Raw genomic sequence first — 17,900 nt, 5'->3', positions numbered from 1 at the left:
AATACTACGCAGCCATAAAAAAGAAGAAAATGATGTCCCTTGCAGCAACATGTATGGAGAGGCAGGCCATTATACTAAGCAATCTAACACAGGAACAGAAAACCAAATACTGCATGTTCTCATTCCGTGTGTACTCAATGTGGAAGCTAAATATTGACTACACATGGACACAAAGAAGGGAACAACAGAAGTTGGGAGGGTGGGAGAAGGGAGAGGACTGAAAAACTACCTATCATGTACCATGCTTATTACCCGAGTGACAAAACAATCTGTACACTAAATCCCTGTAACACACAATTAACATATGTAACAACACTGTATATGTACTCCTGGACCTAAAATAGAAACTAAAAACACCTAAATCTCAAAATATTACAGTTTCACAAAACTGCATTCTAAAAAAAAAAAAAAAAAAGTTTTTATCCTATTGCTGTTACTACTTATCTATGTGATCTTAGACAAGGTATTAATGTGTTCTGTGTTCTTACCCTCTGTTCTAGTTGCTGTGTACAACAAATCAAAAAATGGATAATCAAATATGATAATATACATACAAGAGAATATTATTCAGCCTTAAAAAGGAAGGAAATTCTGACATATGCTGTAACATATATGAATCTTGAAGATACCATGCTAAATGAAATAAGTCACAAAAATACAAATACTGCAAGATTCCACTTATATGAGGAAGCATAGTCAAAATTTTGGAGCCAGAAAGAATAGTGGTTGCTAGGGCCTGGGAGAAGGGGAGGGGTATTACTTAATGGATAAAGTTTCATTTGTGCAAGATTGAAAGAATTATGGCAATGGATGGTGATGATGGTTGCATATTATGAATGTATGTAATATCACTGAACATCTCTTTAAAATTGTTTTAAGATGAGATGGGTATGGTGGCCCTCACTGGTAATCACTGCACTTTGGGAGGCCGAGGTAGGCAGATCACTTGAGCCCAGGAGTTCAAGACCAGGCTGGGCAACGTGGCAAACTCTACTAAAAAATACAAATTAGACAGGCATGGTGGTATACGCCTGTTGTCCCAGCTACTCGGGAGGCTGAGGTAGGAGGATCACTTTAGCCCAGGAGGTTGAGGCTGCAGTGAGCTGTGATAGCACCACTGCACTCCAGCCCAGGTGAGAGACGCTGTCTCCAAAAAAAAAAAAAAGGTGGGGGGGAAGTTAAGATGGTAATTTTCATATAATATGTATTGTACCACAACAAAAATTATTTTTTTAAAGAAATAACTGGCCGGGTGCGATGGCTCATGCCTATAATCCCAGCACTTTGGGAAGCTGAGGCGGGTGGATCATCTGAGGTCAGGAGTTCGAGACCAGCCTGGCCAACATGGGAAACCCTGTCTCTACTAAAAATACAAAAAATTAGCCGTGCATGGTGGTGGGCGCCTGTAATCCCAGCTACTCAGAGAATCACTTGAACCTGGGAGGCAGAGGTTGCAGTGAGCCAAGATCCCGCCATTGCACTCCAGCCCACGCAACAAGAGCGAAACTCAGTCTCAAAAATAAATAAATAAATAAATAAACAAACAAACTGGAAGTACTCAGGATGCCCTAAGTCACATGCATTCCAGAAGGTTAAAGATAAACCACAAAAATTCAAAGGACAACCACATTGGTGAAGTTATGAGGGGTCCATTGGTCTGGAGCATGCTAGGACTGCCCGTCACTAAAGGATAATTTATTTCACCTTGATCCTCCTACCATTAAAAAGAGATACAGCACTTTATAAGCTTCTGGATTTTAGAAACACAAATTGTAGATAGGAAAACTCCTTTGACCCATTTCTTATGTGGCTTCGATTTTAGTGGGGCCCAGAGTGAGGGAGTTCTGGAGCAAGTTCCAGCTTATAGTACAAATAACTTGACATTTAGGCCATATGACCTGGCAAATCCCATGATGCCAGAGACATTCCTGGTAGACAAGGATGCTACAGAGTCTCTGGCAAGCCCTGATTGCATAAGTCGTAACACAGACCTTTAGGTTTCTGGAGTTCAGTCAGTCTTTCCGCAGCAGATAACTAGTCACTATTTAGAGAGTAGCTCCTCACATCAGAGCACATCAAATATGTGACCAGAGCTATCCACCACGAGCTGGGTATTGTCAGATCCACCAAACCCAAAGAATAGACCAGCATAGTAATAACTCATGTTACATTCAGGATGGTGCCCAAGCAGTTCCTAGGGCTCCCACTTCCATGAAAAGGTGGCCCATGTAACTTACCTCCAAGACACCAGCACCTTTCCCTCAGCTCATGGCTTCGTTGGGGTTCACCACTACTATCAGGTGACAGAGGAGGAAAAAACCCCAGGCTTGGTTCACAGATAAATCAGCTTGGTATTTTACTGTAAACCAAAGACTGACTCCTGTCATATTAGCCTGAGTAGACTTGAAAGACAGTGATAAGGGAAAAGCTATCTAGTGGCCTGAGCTTCAATTCAAGCAATAAACGTGGTCAGCACTTTGCTCATGATGTAACATAAAATTAAATGCTCACCAGCCTTTATGTCATCTTTCTAGGCATTTAGCTTGCTGGAGGTGCATTTTCTAGTCCATTCCTCAGGACACACTCAACGGAAACACGTTTCCTGAATTCTTGCACATTGATAGTGTCTGAGGAGTTATTTTTATACTTAATCAGTTTTGGTAGATACAAAATCTTTTACTCACATTTTCTTTCTACAGATATCTTAAAGAGGCTATTCTTTTTCCTCCTGACATAGTGCTGCTGTTTTAACTCTTGCTCTTGTAAGTCATTTGCTGTTTTTGTCTAGTCAAACCCAAAGTTTGTATATTGCCATTGGTTGTCCCAGTATAATAATCTCAGGTAGGCAGGTTACTCTTCCAATGTGTAGTTCCAAATTTTTTTCATCAAAGTAGTCATTTGATTTTGTTCTGTATGTTGCATTTTTTCTGTCTCTAGAGTTTGTCATACCCCTACTAATCCTTTTTATCTCTTTTCTTTCTGATTTCTAAAAGTCCTCCATTTTTATCTTTCATTTCTTTCAGGGCATATTTGTTGTTCATCAGCTGTTGTTTATTCTAGTCTTAATTTATGAGTGATTTTCCTCTATTACTAATATTTTCCCAAGTTCTTCAATTTTATTTTTGTTGTTCTTTCATATCTTGTATGATTTTCTAAATGTCTTAAAACTCAATTTTAAGTACTACTCTATAGCTTCTATCCATTTATGGGCATGCCTTTCTGGTGTGCTTTCAATGTCTACAGGGATGTTATTTTCTTCCTTATACTCTTTTTTTTTTTTTAAACAACCTTGCATGATTATAGTTTCACGTTATTTTTGTTTGAAATCAGCTTCTCTGAGCTTTTAAAAGGAGGCTTAGTTCAGGGTAACTTTCCTAACATCACAGATATTCCACTTTTGTTGTTTTTATATAGTGTTCAAAAATAGGACAGCTCGCTTTCTGAAATTTTCCTGGATCTTTTAAAATAAATGACAGATACAAAGATGGGTAAGATATGATACCAAGAGAAATAACAAAATATAGCAAACAAATATTTTTAGCCCAAAAGCAAACTTCACAGTCCATGAAGGCCTATGCAAATAAATAAAACACCCCCTCCAATAAACAACCCTTTTAATAAAATGTGTATTAATTCAAATACAAATGCACGACTTTTAAAATGGAATTTAGTAGCCAGTTCTACATTGAATAATTGAGTTCTGCACATTATGAAATAGGATATAAAATATAATCCTAAACTGGAAGAAAAAGACTTCAATGTAAAAGTTTTCAGATGAAAATATACTTTATAAATGAATCTTCATTCATGCCAGTACATTCCTTAGTATTACTTAGTAATACTTCCCAGCTCTTTAGGAGGCCGTGGTGGGTGAATCACTTGAGTTCAAGAGTTCAATATCAACCTGGCCAACATGGTGAAATCCTGTCTCTACTAAAAATACAAAAATTAGCCAGGCATGGTGGCACACGCCTGTAGTCCCAGCTAATTGGGAAGCTGAGGCACAAGAATCACTTGAGCCCAGGAAGTAGAGGCTGCAGGGAGCCAAGATCGCACCACTGCACTCCAGTATGGGTGACAGAGCAAGACTCTGTCTCAAAAAAAAAAAAAAGATATTAATTATGTTCAGTGGGATACTGACATTGTAATTCCATGTAGAAATATTCTTTTTTGATATATCCTCACGTATTTAGAGTAAAATGACATCTTATCTGGGATGTGCTTTAAACAAAATAAAAGGGGAAGAAAAGAAACAAGTATGGCAAAATTTAATGGTAATTAAAGCTGGTATATAGTGGTTCATACATATTTTCTCTTTCAATGAATACTTAAAGCTTTTTATAATAAATCACCCGTTCAAAAAATGTTCAATACATATTGATATCATTTGGATATCTGTCCCCTCCAAATCTCATGTTGAAATATGGTCCCCGATGTTGGAAGTGGGGACTAGTGGGAGATGTTTAGATCATGGGGGCAGATCCCTCATGAATGGCTTGGTGTCCTCCCTGCAGTAATGAGTTCATGTGAGATCTGGTTATTAAAAAGAGTCTAGAACTTCCTTCTTCCTGCTCTCTTCCTCTCTTTCACCATGTGATACACTCACTCTTCTTTACTTTCCTCCACAAGTAAAGCATCATGCTTCTTGTACAGCTACAAGCCAATTAAACCCTGAGCCAAATAAACCTCTTATTTTTAATAAATTATCCAGCCTCAGGTACTCCTTTATAGCAATGCAAACAGACTAATACACATATCATTGACAATGTTTATTATCAAGAAACTTTAGGTTTTTTAAAAGAATGCTCGTTTTAGAATACACCAAGAGGACACTCTGTGACAGGACATATACAAACAAGGATAATTAAAATATTAAATACTATCTAAATTAAAAGACCATAATTCAAATTGCTAATTATAATATTTGTGTCGGTAGAAATAACTATAGTTCCCCTTCATGAAATTCACCCCCACGTTCTCATGAAGACTATGACGTCTCACCACAATTTCAGTTATTTAATTTACAATAATCAATGCTGAGTTTTCTGTGCTGAAGCATGCACTGTTACAGAAAGCACAAAATCCTATTTACAGGGATTTTTAGTTTTCTTTAAAATGTATCTCAAGCATCTTTTAAAGTGCGAGCTACAAATAGGCTGTATGCTTAATGAAAAAGGCTTCTTTCTAAAAGAAGTATGAGATAGCTATCCAATACTGCAGGAACAGTTATATAACTAACCGAAGGAACCAGCAGCACTCTGCTAACTCTGTTTTAGTGTAGCAACCTCCTTCTTGGTGTTCTACTACCAGCCAAACATGTACTCCATTGCTTTGGATACAAGACTTTCATCTTTTTTTGGCGTTTGTCTGTCAGAAATAACCTATTAAAAAACACAAAAAAAACGGTTAGGTTATTGTTACTTCAGTGTCACAGTCAATTCTAGAATTGCTCATTTAAAAGAGAAACACCAAAATGCATTTATAGCACTAAATTGTATATTTTTGTATTTTTAGTAGAGACGGGGTTTCACCGTGTTAGCCAGGATGGTCTCGATCTCCTGACCTTGTGATCCGCCCGCCTCGGCCTGCCAAAGTGCTGGGATTACAGGCATGAGCCCCTGCGCCTGGCCTGAACTGTATATTTTTAAAATTAAAATATGGACTTAGAATATCCTTATGCTTTTAAGAATGCCAAAATTTTATTCCTTTGGCAAAGCAAATAACATCTGTTTCTTAAATTAGAAAATTGAATAGCTGGGCGCAGTGGCTCAGGTCTGTAATCCCAGCACTTTGGGAGGCCAAGGTGGGCAGATTACTTGAGGTCAAAAGTTTGATACCACCCTGGCCAACATGGCCCCATCTCTACTAAAAATACAAAAAATTAGCTGGGCGTGGTGGCATGTGCCTATAATCTACTCAGGAGGCTGAGGCAGGAGAATCACCTGAACCCAGGAGGCAGAGGTTGCAGTGAGCTGGGATAGCGCCACTGTACTCCAGCCTAGGTAACAGAGAGACATTCTGTCTCAAAACAAAAGAAAGAAAAATTGAATAACAAAAGCTGCACAGAATGGGAAATTTAAAATAACAGTAATAGAACCTAAAGAAAAAAACAGTTCTAGAATAATCTCCAAATTTCAGAGGAAGTCAAAAAACTGAACTACCACTATCTGCCCTACTAAAGCACAAGTGTTTCATGTACTGTGTGTTTCAGGACCTGTTTCTGCAGCTGGTTAAGTTCGAACACTTGGCTAGTCAGTAGGAGACAATAATATACCAAATGAGGTCATAATACTTCTACCATTCTTCAAAGAACATAATTAACTTCTTTAAGCTTTTTTGAAGTGAGAAATTTTTTTCTGTCTGGAGGTTGGTCAATGTCTTCATTTAAATAACCAAAGCTACTCCAACCTAAGGTTCTGCACTTTGGATACCATCAATTTAGTCATCAATTTAATAGAGTTTTAATGCGCCCTCATGTCAAAGATGCACACAGGATACATTTCATATGTATGCAAATATAACTTAGAAAAAGCTAAAACAACTCTCAAAAAATTTAAAGGAATGGCAAATAAATTTTTTTTTAATTCATGATAACTTTCCAATTGGCCAAGATGTTAACTTTAAAGCAGAAAACTTTTAAGCGTAAAGGTTTCATCAAGGTAATAGCCTCCTCAGGAAACATTTAATGGCATACAAATCAATACAATGAAAAAGTTAAGCATGCTATGCACTCAGCCATTAAAGTACATCTTTTTTTATCCAATCCTTAAAATACCTGATAATCACTAGTAGAGGCTTTGTATGCTGTAGCAAGAGGTCTCATGGTAGAAATCCTAGGAGTACTTCCAGGTTGTGTTGGTGTACCTAGAGTTTTGATTGGTGGTGTAAAGGCTAAAGATGGAGATGATAAAGCACATCTGTCACTGCTTTCCATAACACTCTGGAGAAACAAAGAAATAACTCCTTTGTTTATAAACATAATACATATCATCCAGTATTACATCCTACTTAGAAAATTTAATTAAAAGACAAAGATGAAATACTTTATTTGCTCTAATTAAACTTGCAAATAATTTCAGGCTTGAGAAAATATTTGCTTCTTAGGTAGCATTTGAGATTGAATGCTCAGCCAGAAATCTCACTTCAGTGACCTCAAACAATCTCAATACAACTATAGTCCACAAAAATAAGAATTTCCTAAAACACTATGAAAAATCAGCAAGGACAAAAAAATTCTTAGGGAAACCTGGATTGGAAAGAATCAAACTCCAATGCTATTTAGCACTTAGTTACCCCAAATATTCTTCTGGCCTCTGCAAACATTTGTTACAGCACAGTATTATAACTATATAACTACACTGATATAACAGATTTTAAGAATAGGAACCACATCTTGCTTTGTTCATTAATGTGTGTATACTAGCACCAAGCACAATGCCTGGAATGTAGTACAAGTTCACATATACTTAAAGAATGTTCACAATGATTTAACAAGCCACAAAGAACAGTTTAAATTGTACTCTGTACTATTTAATGAGTATATATAGAATAATTTTAAAATAGTTTTAAACAGAAATATTTTGAAACGAAAACCTTTGACATTTAAAAGTTAACTATCAGTTAACATTAATATGAACTAATTCATTCTGAAATAGTACCATTCCATTTAAGTACTTTAAAGAATCTGGTATCGCTTTGCACAAGAAAGAGAATGGATTAGTAGTCAAGAGACCTAAAATCTAGGCCTCACCTTTAACAACTCTGGACAAGTTACTTAAGCCCTCTCAGTTTCTTTATCTGAAAAATGAAGAGGTGAGGACAGATTACCTCTAAATTCTAAACTCTATGATTAAATACCTTCGGCTTACCACAAAGAGTACTATAAACATCATCACATTTTACAAACTAAGAAAAACAGACACAGTGAAACCAAGTGACACAACCACCAATTTCAATCCTTGGTCTTGTGCTCTTCAAATAGATTAAGCTACTTTGCTTACATCACCAATAACTTACTTTGTCAATACATGGTTTTACACCAATCATGATGGATTCTCCAAAAATCCTCCCATCTTTGCTTAAGGCCTTCCGAGCCTGCAGTTTAGATTGATAACGAATATGCATCCAATTTCCTGTATTAGACATCTGCAAAGAATAAAACTGTCTCTTAAAATAGAAAATATATAAAATCTACATCTAATGAATTCTACTAGAAAATAGGAACATGTTAAGATAAATTTACTTCCATTCCGTATTTGATGCCTTGTAAAAAGCTGTAAAGTTCAACAAAAATCGTATTTAGAACAGCTTCAACAATCTCTCAATTCTCTACAATCAACATGTACATATTCTCTGAAAGTAAGATACTTCTCAAAATATAATGTTTATTGTAAAGAGATCAAAGCAACACTTGCCATAAAGTTATTTAAAACTACTCAATTTGATTTTGTATAGGAGTTAAGTCAATCTCTAGCAACAAAAAAGGATTTGTTACTTATAACTTGTAGCACAAGGTAAGATAATTTTTTAAATTTTAGAGCTATAAAGCTCTAAAAACTCTAAAAGCTCAGGAACTGCCTCCTACTTCTTTTATCCCCAATAAAAGCAGCTCAAATTGGAAAACAGTAATATAATACTTGGTATAATCTATCTTTTTTAAGACTGTAAACTATTTAAGAAAGGAGGTGAGAGGAGGTGGATTTTCAAACTCTCACTTCTCCATATCTTCTCACTATATCTCTTTTTGTCAAAAACTATGCAACTTCCAGCCTTCCAGACTTCAAAGGATGTATTATATCAAAACTTAAAAAAAAATTTAAGTTTAAAAAAAACCCACAAAATTCAGAAGCAGTTTCTCTCAATTCACAACTTATCCCTCTTTAGTCAAAACTCTGAACTGAAAAAAATTAAGCCTTACCACATGTTTTAAGATATTCCCATACTGTGCAAATTGTAGTAATATGTAGGAAGCAGATGCTTGAGGAAACCTGAAAAAAAGAGTTGTCCAAAGAAAACAGTCAGCTTCTACTATCAATGTGAATGCAAATTACTACAAGATAATGTTTCAAGATAAATGGCCCCCAACTGTCTAGAACGTTAACAGGAGAGTGCTGATCATCCTGTTTTCCCCGATATGGGCTAATTCTGTCAGTGACTAGTCACTCAAAAGCAAATACCTTAAAGTTAGTCTTATCCTGCCATTCTTCTCCATCCTCAGATTCTACCTCTGAAATCTCTAAAAATGCTACTCTCATTGCCATTATCCAGGTCTTAGAAAAAAAACTATAAAGTTGCAGTTCTATATATAATTTATTTCAATATGTGTACGTTAATATGTAATATATTTAGGCATACTATGGTTATGAAAAGATAAAGAATTTTAAATTATAAACGAATCATTATACATTGAGCATCACTTAAAAATTCTGAAATTTAGTTTCATAACAAAGAGAAAATTCAGCATCAATATTTATGGTATAGAATCACTTAAAAGGACAGTTACCAAAATTTGATTAGCCATATCTCTGCATGAGAAAATTCTAAGTAATTTTTACTTTCTTCTTTATAAAGTTCTGTATGGTTTGGATATTTTACAATGACATATTATTCTTTTATAGTCTTAACAATAAAGCTGTTTTCAATTTGAAAACAATAACCACTACCAATAGCATAGAAATGGCTATCTAACTTCAGTTATCTGAAGACTGAATTAGAACCCTAAAGAAAAAAAAAATTCGAGTCTCAAAAATAAATCAGAAACCAAACACATTAAAAATCTATGTGAGGCTGGGCACAATGGCTCACACCTGTAATACCAACCAGCACTTTGGGAGGCTGAGGTGGGTGGATCACTTGAGGTCAGGAGTTCGAGACCAGCCTGGCCAACCTGGTGAAACCCCGCCTCTACTAAAAATACAAAAAATCAGCTGGGCATGGTGGCGGGCGCCTGTAGTCCCAGCTACTCAGGCGGCTGAGGCAGAAGTATCGCTTGAACCTGGGAAGGAAAGGTTGCAATGCGCCGAGATCGTGCCACTGCACTCCAGCTGGGTGACAGAGTAAGACCTCATCTCAAAATAAATTAATTAATTAAATAAAATCTATATGAGTAAAATATTCACTGCAATCAGAACTGAAAATTCATTTGTATAAAATCTGGACATGAAATTTCTAACCACAAAGAAAAACAACAAATAGGTTGGGTGCCTACAGGGCAGAGATAAAACAAAAATGAAAAGAAGAAAGAATGGCTGCAAGTGAGGGAAGTACTTAAGAAATAAAACATAATTCTAAAACTCTTGGACCACTTTGAGTAGAAACTTACATTCTAGTACTCTATAGCAGAATCACCCAAAACAATGAATATTTCATAACCCTAAGTCAGTAGGAAAAAGTTAAACTACCAAAGAAAGAACATATATAATGCATCCTTTAGAGGTACTTCCCCATAAATGATCAAAATAAAATACTTTATCCCTTAAAGGAGAATGCTTCAGTTCTTGAAATTAAAGTCAGAGAGGGTTATTAAAACACGAAAGTAAAAAAAATAAACAGCTGGGAGAGTTAATGTCTGAATACGAAAAAATACTAGGAGTGCTTCAAGTAATTTGTCTAATTACTGGAAATCTTAAAAGTTAAACCACTACTACTGAGCCTGAAAAACAGATTTAAGAGAGGGTACCTATTTTCAAAAACATGCAGCCAAGCTGGCTCATGCCTGTTATCCCAACTACTCATGAGGCTGAGGTAGAAGGATTGTTTGAGGCCAGGAATTGGAGGCTGCAGTGAGCTATGATCATGCCACTGCACTCCAGCCTAGATAACAGAGAGATTGTCTCAAAAAAAAAAAAAAAAGCCATTTTATGAGAGACTATAAAAATGTAAATGTAAAAGAAGAAGAAGAAAAAAAACACACCAGCCCAATTGCTATGGATATAGGACTGAGTATGGACTTTCTAGAGAACAACGGAATGCAATGACCCGCTTTTTACCCAAATAGAAATCAATAACACATAAAATCTCTCTGGAAACATACACAAAAAACAGATGGCAATCACTGCCTTAAAGAGGAGGAAAACTAGCTTGGGACAAAAGCAAAAGGGAAAACTTCATTGTACATTCTTACATACCTTTTGAATTTTTAATTTTAAATAAATTCAATACATAAAATCCACTAAACATTTACTACGCACCTTTCTTCCTTCAAGGAGCTCGTGTTATTTTTATGTTTTTTAAACCCAAAAAATATATAATAAATACATTCCAGTATCAGCATGTGATACAGTTCGGCTGTGTCTCCAACCAAATCTCAACTTGAATTGTATCTCCCAGAATTCCCATGTGTTGTGAGAGGGACCTGAGAGAGGTAATTGAATCATGGTGGCTGGTCTTTCCTATGCTATTCTCATGATAGTAAGTCTCACAAGATCTGACGGGTTTATCAGGGGCTTCCGCTTTTGCTTCCTCATTTTCTCTTGATGTCACTATGTAAGTACCTTTTGCCTCCCGCCATGATTCTGAGGCCTCCCCAGCCATGTGGAACTGTAAGTCCAATTAAACCTTTTTTTCTTCCCTGTCTCAGGTATGTCTTTATCAGCAGCATGAAAATGGACTAATACAGTAATTGGTATCAGTAGAGTGGGGCATTGCTGAAAAGATACCCAAAAATGTGGAAGTGACATTGGAACTGGGTAATAGGCAGAGGTTGGAACAGTTTGGAAAGCTCACAAGAAAATGTGGGAAGTTTGGAACCTCCCAGAGACTTGTTGAATGGCTTTGACAAAAATGCTGATAGTGATATGAACAATAAGTTCCAAGCTGAGGTGGTCTCAGATGGAGATGAGGAACTTGTTGGCGACTGGAGCAAAGGTGACTCTTGTTATGTTTTAGCAAAGAGACTGGTGGCATTTTGCCCCACCCTAGAGATTTGTGGAACTTTGACCTTGAAAGAGATGATTTAAGGTATCTGGTGGAAGAAATTTCTAAGCAGCAAAGCATTCAAAAGGTGACTTGAGTGCTATTAAAAGCCTTCCATTTTAAAGGGGAAACACAGCATAAAAGTTCAGAAAATTTGCAGCCTGACAACGCAGTAGAAAAGGAAAACTCATTTTCTGAGGAGAAATTCAAGCTAGCTGCAGAAATTTGCATAGCTAGAAAGGAGCCTAATGTTAATGCCCAACAGCATGGGGAAAATGTCTCTAGGGCATGTCAGAGCCCTTCAAGACAGCCAATCCCATCACAGGCCTGGAGGCCCAGGAGGAAAAAGCGGTTTTGTGGTCCAGGCCCAGGGTCCCCATGCTGTGTGCAGCCTAGGGACTTGGTGCCCTGTGTCCCAGCCCCTCCAGCCGTGGCTGAAAGGGGACACTGTAGAGCCTGGGCTGTGGCTTCAGAGAGTGGAAGCCCCAAGCCTTGGCAGCTTCCACATGGTATTGAGCCTGTGGGTGCACAGAAGTCAAGAATTGAGGTTTGGGAACCTTCACCTAGATTTCAGAAGATGTATGGAAATACCTGGATGCCTAGGCAAAATTGTGCTGCAGGGGTGGGGCCCTCATGGAGAACCTCTGCTAGGGCAGTGCAGAAGGGAACTGTGGGGTCAAAGCTCCCACACAGGGTCCCTACTGGGGCACTGCCTAGTGGGGCTGTGAGAAGAGGGCCACCATCCTCCAGTCCCCAGAATGATAGATCCACTGACAGCTTGCACTCTGTGCCTGGAAAACCCACACACTCAATGCCAGCACGGGAAAACAGCCAGGAGGGAGGCTGTACCCTGCAAAGCCACAGGGGCGGAGCTGCCCAAGACCATGGGAACCCACCTCTTGCATCACCGTGACCTGGATGTGAGACGAGGAAGTCAAAGGAGATCATTTTGGAGCTTTAAAATTTGACTGCCCCTCTGGATTTTGAACTTGCATGGGGCCTATAACCCCTCTGTTTTGGCCAATTTCTCCCATTTGGAATGGCTGTATTTACCCAATTCCTATAACCCCACTGTATCCAGGAAATAACTATCTTGCTTTTGATTTTACAGGCTCATAGGTGGAAGGGACTTGCCTTAACTCAGATGAGACTTGGGACTGTGGACTTTTGGGTTAATGCTGAAATAAGACTTTCAGGGGTGTGTTGGGAAACCATGATTGGTTTTGAAATGTGAGGACATGAGATTTAGAGGGGCCAAGGACGAAATGAAATGGTTTGGCTGTGTCTCCACCCACATCTCAACTCAAATTATATCTCCCGGAATTCCCATGTGTTGTGGGAGGAACCCAGGGAGAGGTAATTGATTCATGGGGGCCAGTCTTTCCTGTGCTATTCTCATTATAATGAATAAGTCTCACGAGATCTGATGGGTTTATCAGGGGTTTCCGCTTTTGCTTCTTCCTAATTTTCTCTTGACACCGTCATGTAAGAAGTGTCTTTCACCTTCCACCATGATTCTGAGGCCTGTCCAGCCATGGAACCCTAAGTCCAATTAAACCTCTTTTTCTTTCCAGTTTCGGATATGTCTTTATCAGCACGAATACAGACTAATACAGTATGGCAAATCATACTTTCAGAAACAAACTTTATATTTTCGTAGAGTGTAAATATCAGCTTGAATATCAAAAGACCCAAGTTTTGCTAATAATAACTAGATGTGAACTGCTGAATAAATCACTTAATCTGCCTACACCTCAGTTTCCTCACCTGTAAAATAAAACATTATACAATATGATCTCTAAGGAGTTTTACTGTGATAGATATATATACATACAAAATGGAATACTCAGCAGTAAAAAGGAATTAATTAATGGCATTTGCAGCAACCTGAATGGGACTGCAAATTATTCTAAGTAAAGTAACTCATTTATTCTAAGTGAAGTAACTTAGGAATGGAAAACCAAACGTCGTATGTTCTCACTCATAAGTGGGAGCTAAGCTATGATGATGCAAAAGCATAAGAATGATGCAATGGACTTTGGGGACTCGGGGGAAAGGGTGGGAAAGGGGTGACAGATAAAGACTACAAATTGGGTTCAGTGTATACTGCTCAGGAGATGGGTGCCCCAAAGTCTCACGAATCATGTAAAGAACTTACTCATGTAACCAAATACCACCTGTTCCCCAAAAACCTATGGAAATAAAAAAAATTTTTTTTTAAAAAGGCATTTTAAAGTTTTTTTGGACCTAAAAATCTATTCAAAAATGTAACAAGGACTGTCATACTCTGTTTCTATTAATATTCAATATTTTGTGGACTAGAATCAACCCTGTGACATTGTGTGTGTGTGTGTGTGTGTGTTTTTAAATGTTCATTCTGTTAATTCAAAACTGGTGAATTCCACTAGATGCAGAGAACCAGTCACTAGAAAAAGGGGAAGGAGTTCCCTAAGTCTAAAGGGACAACTGTGTTCCATCTAGCAAATATGCTTGAGAGAAAATAATTTGGGAAGAAATAAACAGACAAATTATTTAAAAAACTACAAACAAATATCAAACTCTAGTTAATGACATGCATGCTCAAGTGTCAGGGTAATATGTATTGATGTCTACAACTTATTATGAAATGTACCAACAAAAAGAATGAATTGATAGATGGATAAATGACAAAGCAAATGTAGCAAACTGTTAACGATAGAACCTAGGTGGTAGTAATATGGGTGTTTGCTATGCACTTCTTTCCATTTTACTGTATGTTTGATTATATTCATTATAAAATGTTAGGGTGGGGTTTTTAAAAGGCAAATGATCTGCAAACCTTACCCAAATACAGTCACCCAAGAGTCATCGAGGTGATCTTCTGAAGTCAAAGAATCTCCTTGAGTATAAAAAGGATCCAACTGGGCAGGAGATAATGTCGTCTTTCGTGGCTGACCGATACTTGCTGGACTAAACATACTTTGCCCTATATTAGTATATTTAGCAAGTTAGTTGCCAGTGTAAACACCTCGATTGATTCTAAATCAAAAATCTTAGTTTTAAATGATAAAGTCTAATAAAGTTGGCAATTACATAAACAGTTCAAAACATACAACTGTGGTCAAATAGCAATTTCATGCTACCATACAATTAGAGGAAGTAATAATTGGGCATAGTTTATAATTCTGCAAATGTTTTATTATGTATGATAAATTATCTAAATGTTTTATTAAGCATGTCTGGTTAAGCTGACACCAGAAGGATATCCCAGGCAACCTCAAAGACTTCTGTTGGTTTCATCTTCCAAACCTACCACTTTCATCACAGCACCTCTGCCTTAAGAACATGTAAAAATGTATTACCCACAGAACAAAATCCGAATGCCATATAAAATATACAATATCTACCCTACCCCTTAAAATGTGAATGCAATTTTCTTTTATTCAGGTCATTTCTTTCTAAAATGTCTTATCCTTTTATTTCTTATTCTTCAGTAACAGCCATCAATTGAGTACTACTGTGTGTCCAACATGCCATGCTAAACACTTTATAAAGTTCATTTTATCTCAGAAGCAATGTCCAATTAAGGCTATACATTTGTGAGAAGCAAAGACTATTTCCCTTTCATCTTCACAGTAGCAATAATGATTTACTCATTCAAAACATATTTTTTCAGCACTTAAATATGCACCAAGCATCAACCTAGGTATTGAAGGTATAGCAGTAAACACATTAGACAAATAAAAAATCCATCCCTATTGGAGCCTACATTCTAGAGAAAGAGAGACAAATAAGTAAATACTTAATGTGCTACAAAACTAAAAATCCTACAGAGAAAAAAAAATAAAGCAGAGAAGGGAGACAGGGCCAATTTGTGTGGGTGGGTTAAATGAAAAAGGATTCCACTGAGGTGCGTTAAAGCAAAAACCTGAAGGACAAGGGAAGCAAAACAATATTTGAAGAAGTGAACATTTTGTGGAGAAAATAATAAAACAAAGGCCATGAGGAAAGACATGACTGGTCTTAGATGAACGCAAGAAGGCCACTGTTTGCACAGTGAGGGGGATGTGAGATGAGAACAAGGAGATGAGAGGAGAGAGGCAGCAATATGCCGGATCATGAAGAAAAACCTTATAAAGCCACTGTAAAAGCTAAAGCTCTGAGCGAGGTAGAAAACCAACAGAAAAATCTGAGCAAGCGTGACATAACAGGACTAAAACTTTGATAGTAAAAGGTAGCATTTTAAGGGCCAGGCCAGTGGCTCACGCCTGTCATCCCAACACTTTGGGAGGCCAAGGCGAGCGGATCATGACGTCAGGAGTTTGTGACCGGCTTGGCCAACATGGTGAAACCCCATCTCTACTAAAAACACAAAAATTAGCCAGGTGTGGTGGTGCATGCCTGTAATCCCAGCTCCTCTCAAGGCTGAGGCAGGAGAATCTTTTGAACCCGGGAGGCGGAGGTTGCAGTGAGCTGAGATAGCACCACTGCATTACAGCCTGGGTGACAGAGAGACTCTGTCTCAAAAAAATAAAAAAAAAAAAAGGTAGCATTTTATTAAGTGATTATTATACTTTACGAGTGTAATTTTATTTAATTTTAACAATCCTACAAAAGGTCCAATTAGTCCATTTAACAAATTAGGAAACAGGATAATATTAAATAACATCCAGAAGGTTAGTTGGAATTCCAATCCAGGCAATCGGAATCCAAAGCATGAGCTCTGAGGCAGTAATCTAGTTAACATGTTTATTTCCTGTGGCGGTACAACAAGTGTGGTCTGGAGATTCTTGGCTCCCCCAGGACTCTCTCATGAGATCAGCCAACTCAAAATTATTTTCACAAAAACATGAAGTTTCATTTGCCTTTTTCTCAGTCTCTTATTAGTGTACAATGGAGTTTTCCAGAGGCAACTTCATGTGATTCAACAGACTCAGGTTGAACAGAGAAGCAGATTCATGAGAATTCACAGGTATTTTATTAAGCCAGACACTAAAAAGATTTTTAAAACAAAAACAATGTCACTCTTCCTGCAAATCTTTTTTTCTTTAGAAAATAGTTACTGTTCACTTCAAAAAAGATTATGTTTATATGAAATAGCTTTATTTTTAAATGAGTTAATACTTAAATTTTAAATTTTGTCTTAATTTTGAATGCAGTAAATATTGATAGCTATAATCTATATAAACAAAAGCTCTTTAATTTTTAAGAGTATAAACAAGGTAAAAACTACAAAACTAAGACGTTTGAGAACCACTGTTCTACAGGTCAATGCGCATGAGTCACGCTCCATTTTTATTGATTTTCTACAGGCTACTTAACATATTCTAACTATTGTATGTATCTCCTGACTTGCCATTTATCCTTAATTCCCAAATGAGTTGAAAACCATTCTAACTCATTCCAAAGTGTTTATAGTCACATGGATTTCTCCAAGTATGTTCTTAAGAAACAAAAAAGATTATCTATAGAAGGTGGGGGGAAAAGCTACTGTGATAAAAAGCTTGGCTTTGCACTGTGGCTCATGACTGTAATCCCAGCGCTTTGGGAGGCCAAGTTAGGAGTTCAAGACCAGCCTGGGCAACATGGCAAAACCCTATCTCTACTAAAAATACAAAAAATTAGCTGGGCGTAGTGGTGTGTGCCTGTGGTCCCAGCTATTTGAGAGGCTGAGATGGAAGGACCACTTGAGCCTGGGAGGTGGAGGTTACAGTGAGTCAAGATCATGCCACTGCACTCCAACCTAAATGACAGAGTTTAAGACTCCATCTCAAAATATATCTATAGATATATTTAATAAAAATAACCTGTTAAAGAAGTGGGCAAAGAACATGAATAGACATTTTTCAAAAGACATACAAATGGCTAAGAGGTATATGAAAAAATGCTCAACATCACTAATCATCAGAGAAATGCAATTCAAAACTACATCATCACCTTACCCTAGTCAGAATGGCTATTGTTAAACAAAAAAACAAACAGATGCTGGCGAGGATGCAGAGAAAAGA

General features: G+C 37.3%; 1 protein-coding gene across 13 annotated transcripts in view; it reads right to left on the bottom strand.

Moving 5' to 3' along the window:
* The window catches only part of NUP35 (nucleoporin 35), a 125,384-nt gene that overhangs the window by 76,609 nt on the left and 30,875 nt on the right, over nt 1–17,900 (bottom strand). For 8 of the 13 annotated variants that reach the window (XR_010149815.1, XR_010149813.1, XR_008546659.2 and 5 more), the window contains exons 5-9: nt 14,737–14,878; nt 8,918–8,987; nt 8,017–8,145; nt 6,776–6,940; nt 5,240–5,381 (exon numbers count right to left, since the gene is read on the bottom strand). Coding sequence is in view for 5 of the 13 variants with exons in the window: in XM_016950148.3 (XP_016805637.1) it covers nt 5,304–5,381; nt 6,776–6,940; nt 8,017–8,145; nt 8,918–8,987; nt 14,737–14,878 (584 nt within the window). In the remaining 8 variants the exon portion in view is untranslated. Of the gene's footprint in view, nt 1–4,754; nt 5,382–6,775; nt 6,941–8,016; nt 8,146–8,917; nt 8,988–14,736; nt 14,879–17,900 lie in introns of those variants that run through there. The other 5 variants (XM_016950148.3, XM_016950147.4, XM_009443839.3 and 2 more) reach the window with 1 other exon arrangement.

Source organism: Pan troglodytes, chromosome 13 (genome assembly GCF_028858775.2).
Source record: "Pan troglodytes isolate AG18354 chromosome 13, NHGRI_mPanTro3-v2.0_pri, whole genome shotgun sequence".
In the NCBI taxonomy this organism is placed as follows: domain Eukaryota; kingdom Metazoa; phylum Chordata; class Mammalia; order Primates; family Hominidae; genus Pan; species Pan troglodytes.
The sequence above is the reverse complement of the archived record's forward strand: the minus strand, read 5'-3'. Positions and strand labels throughout refer to the sequence as shown.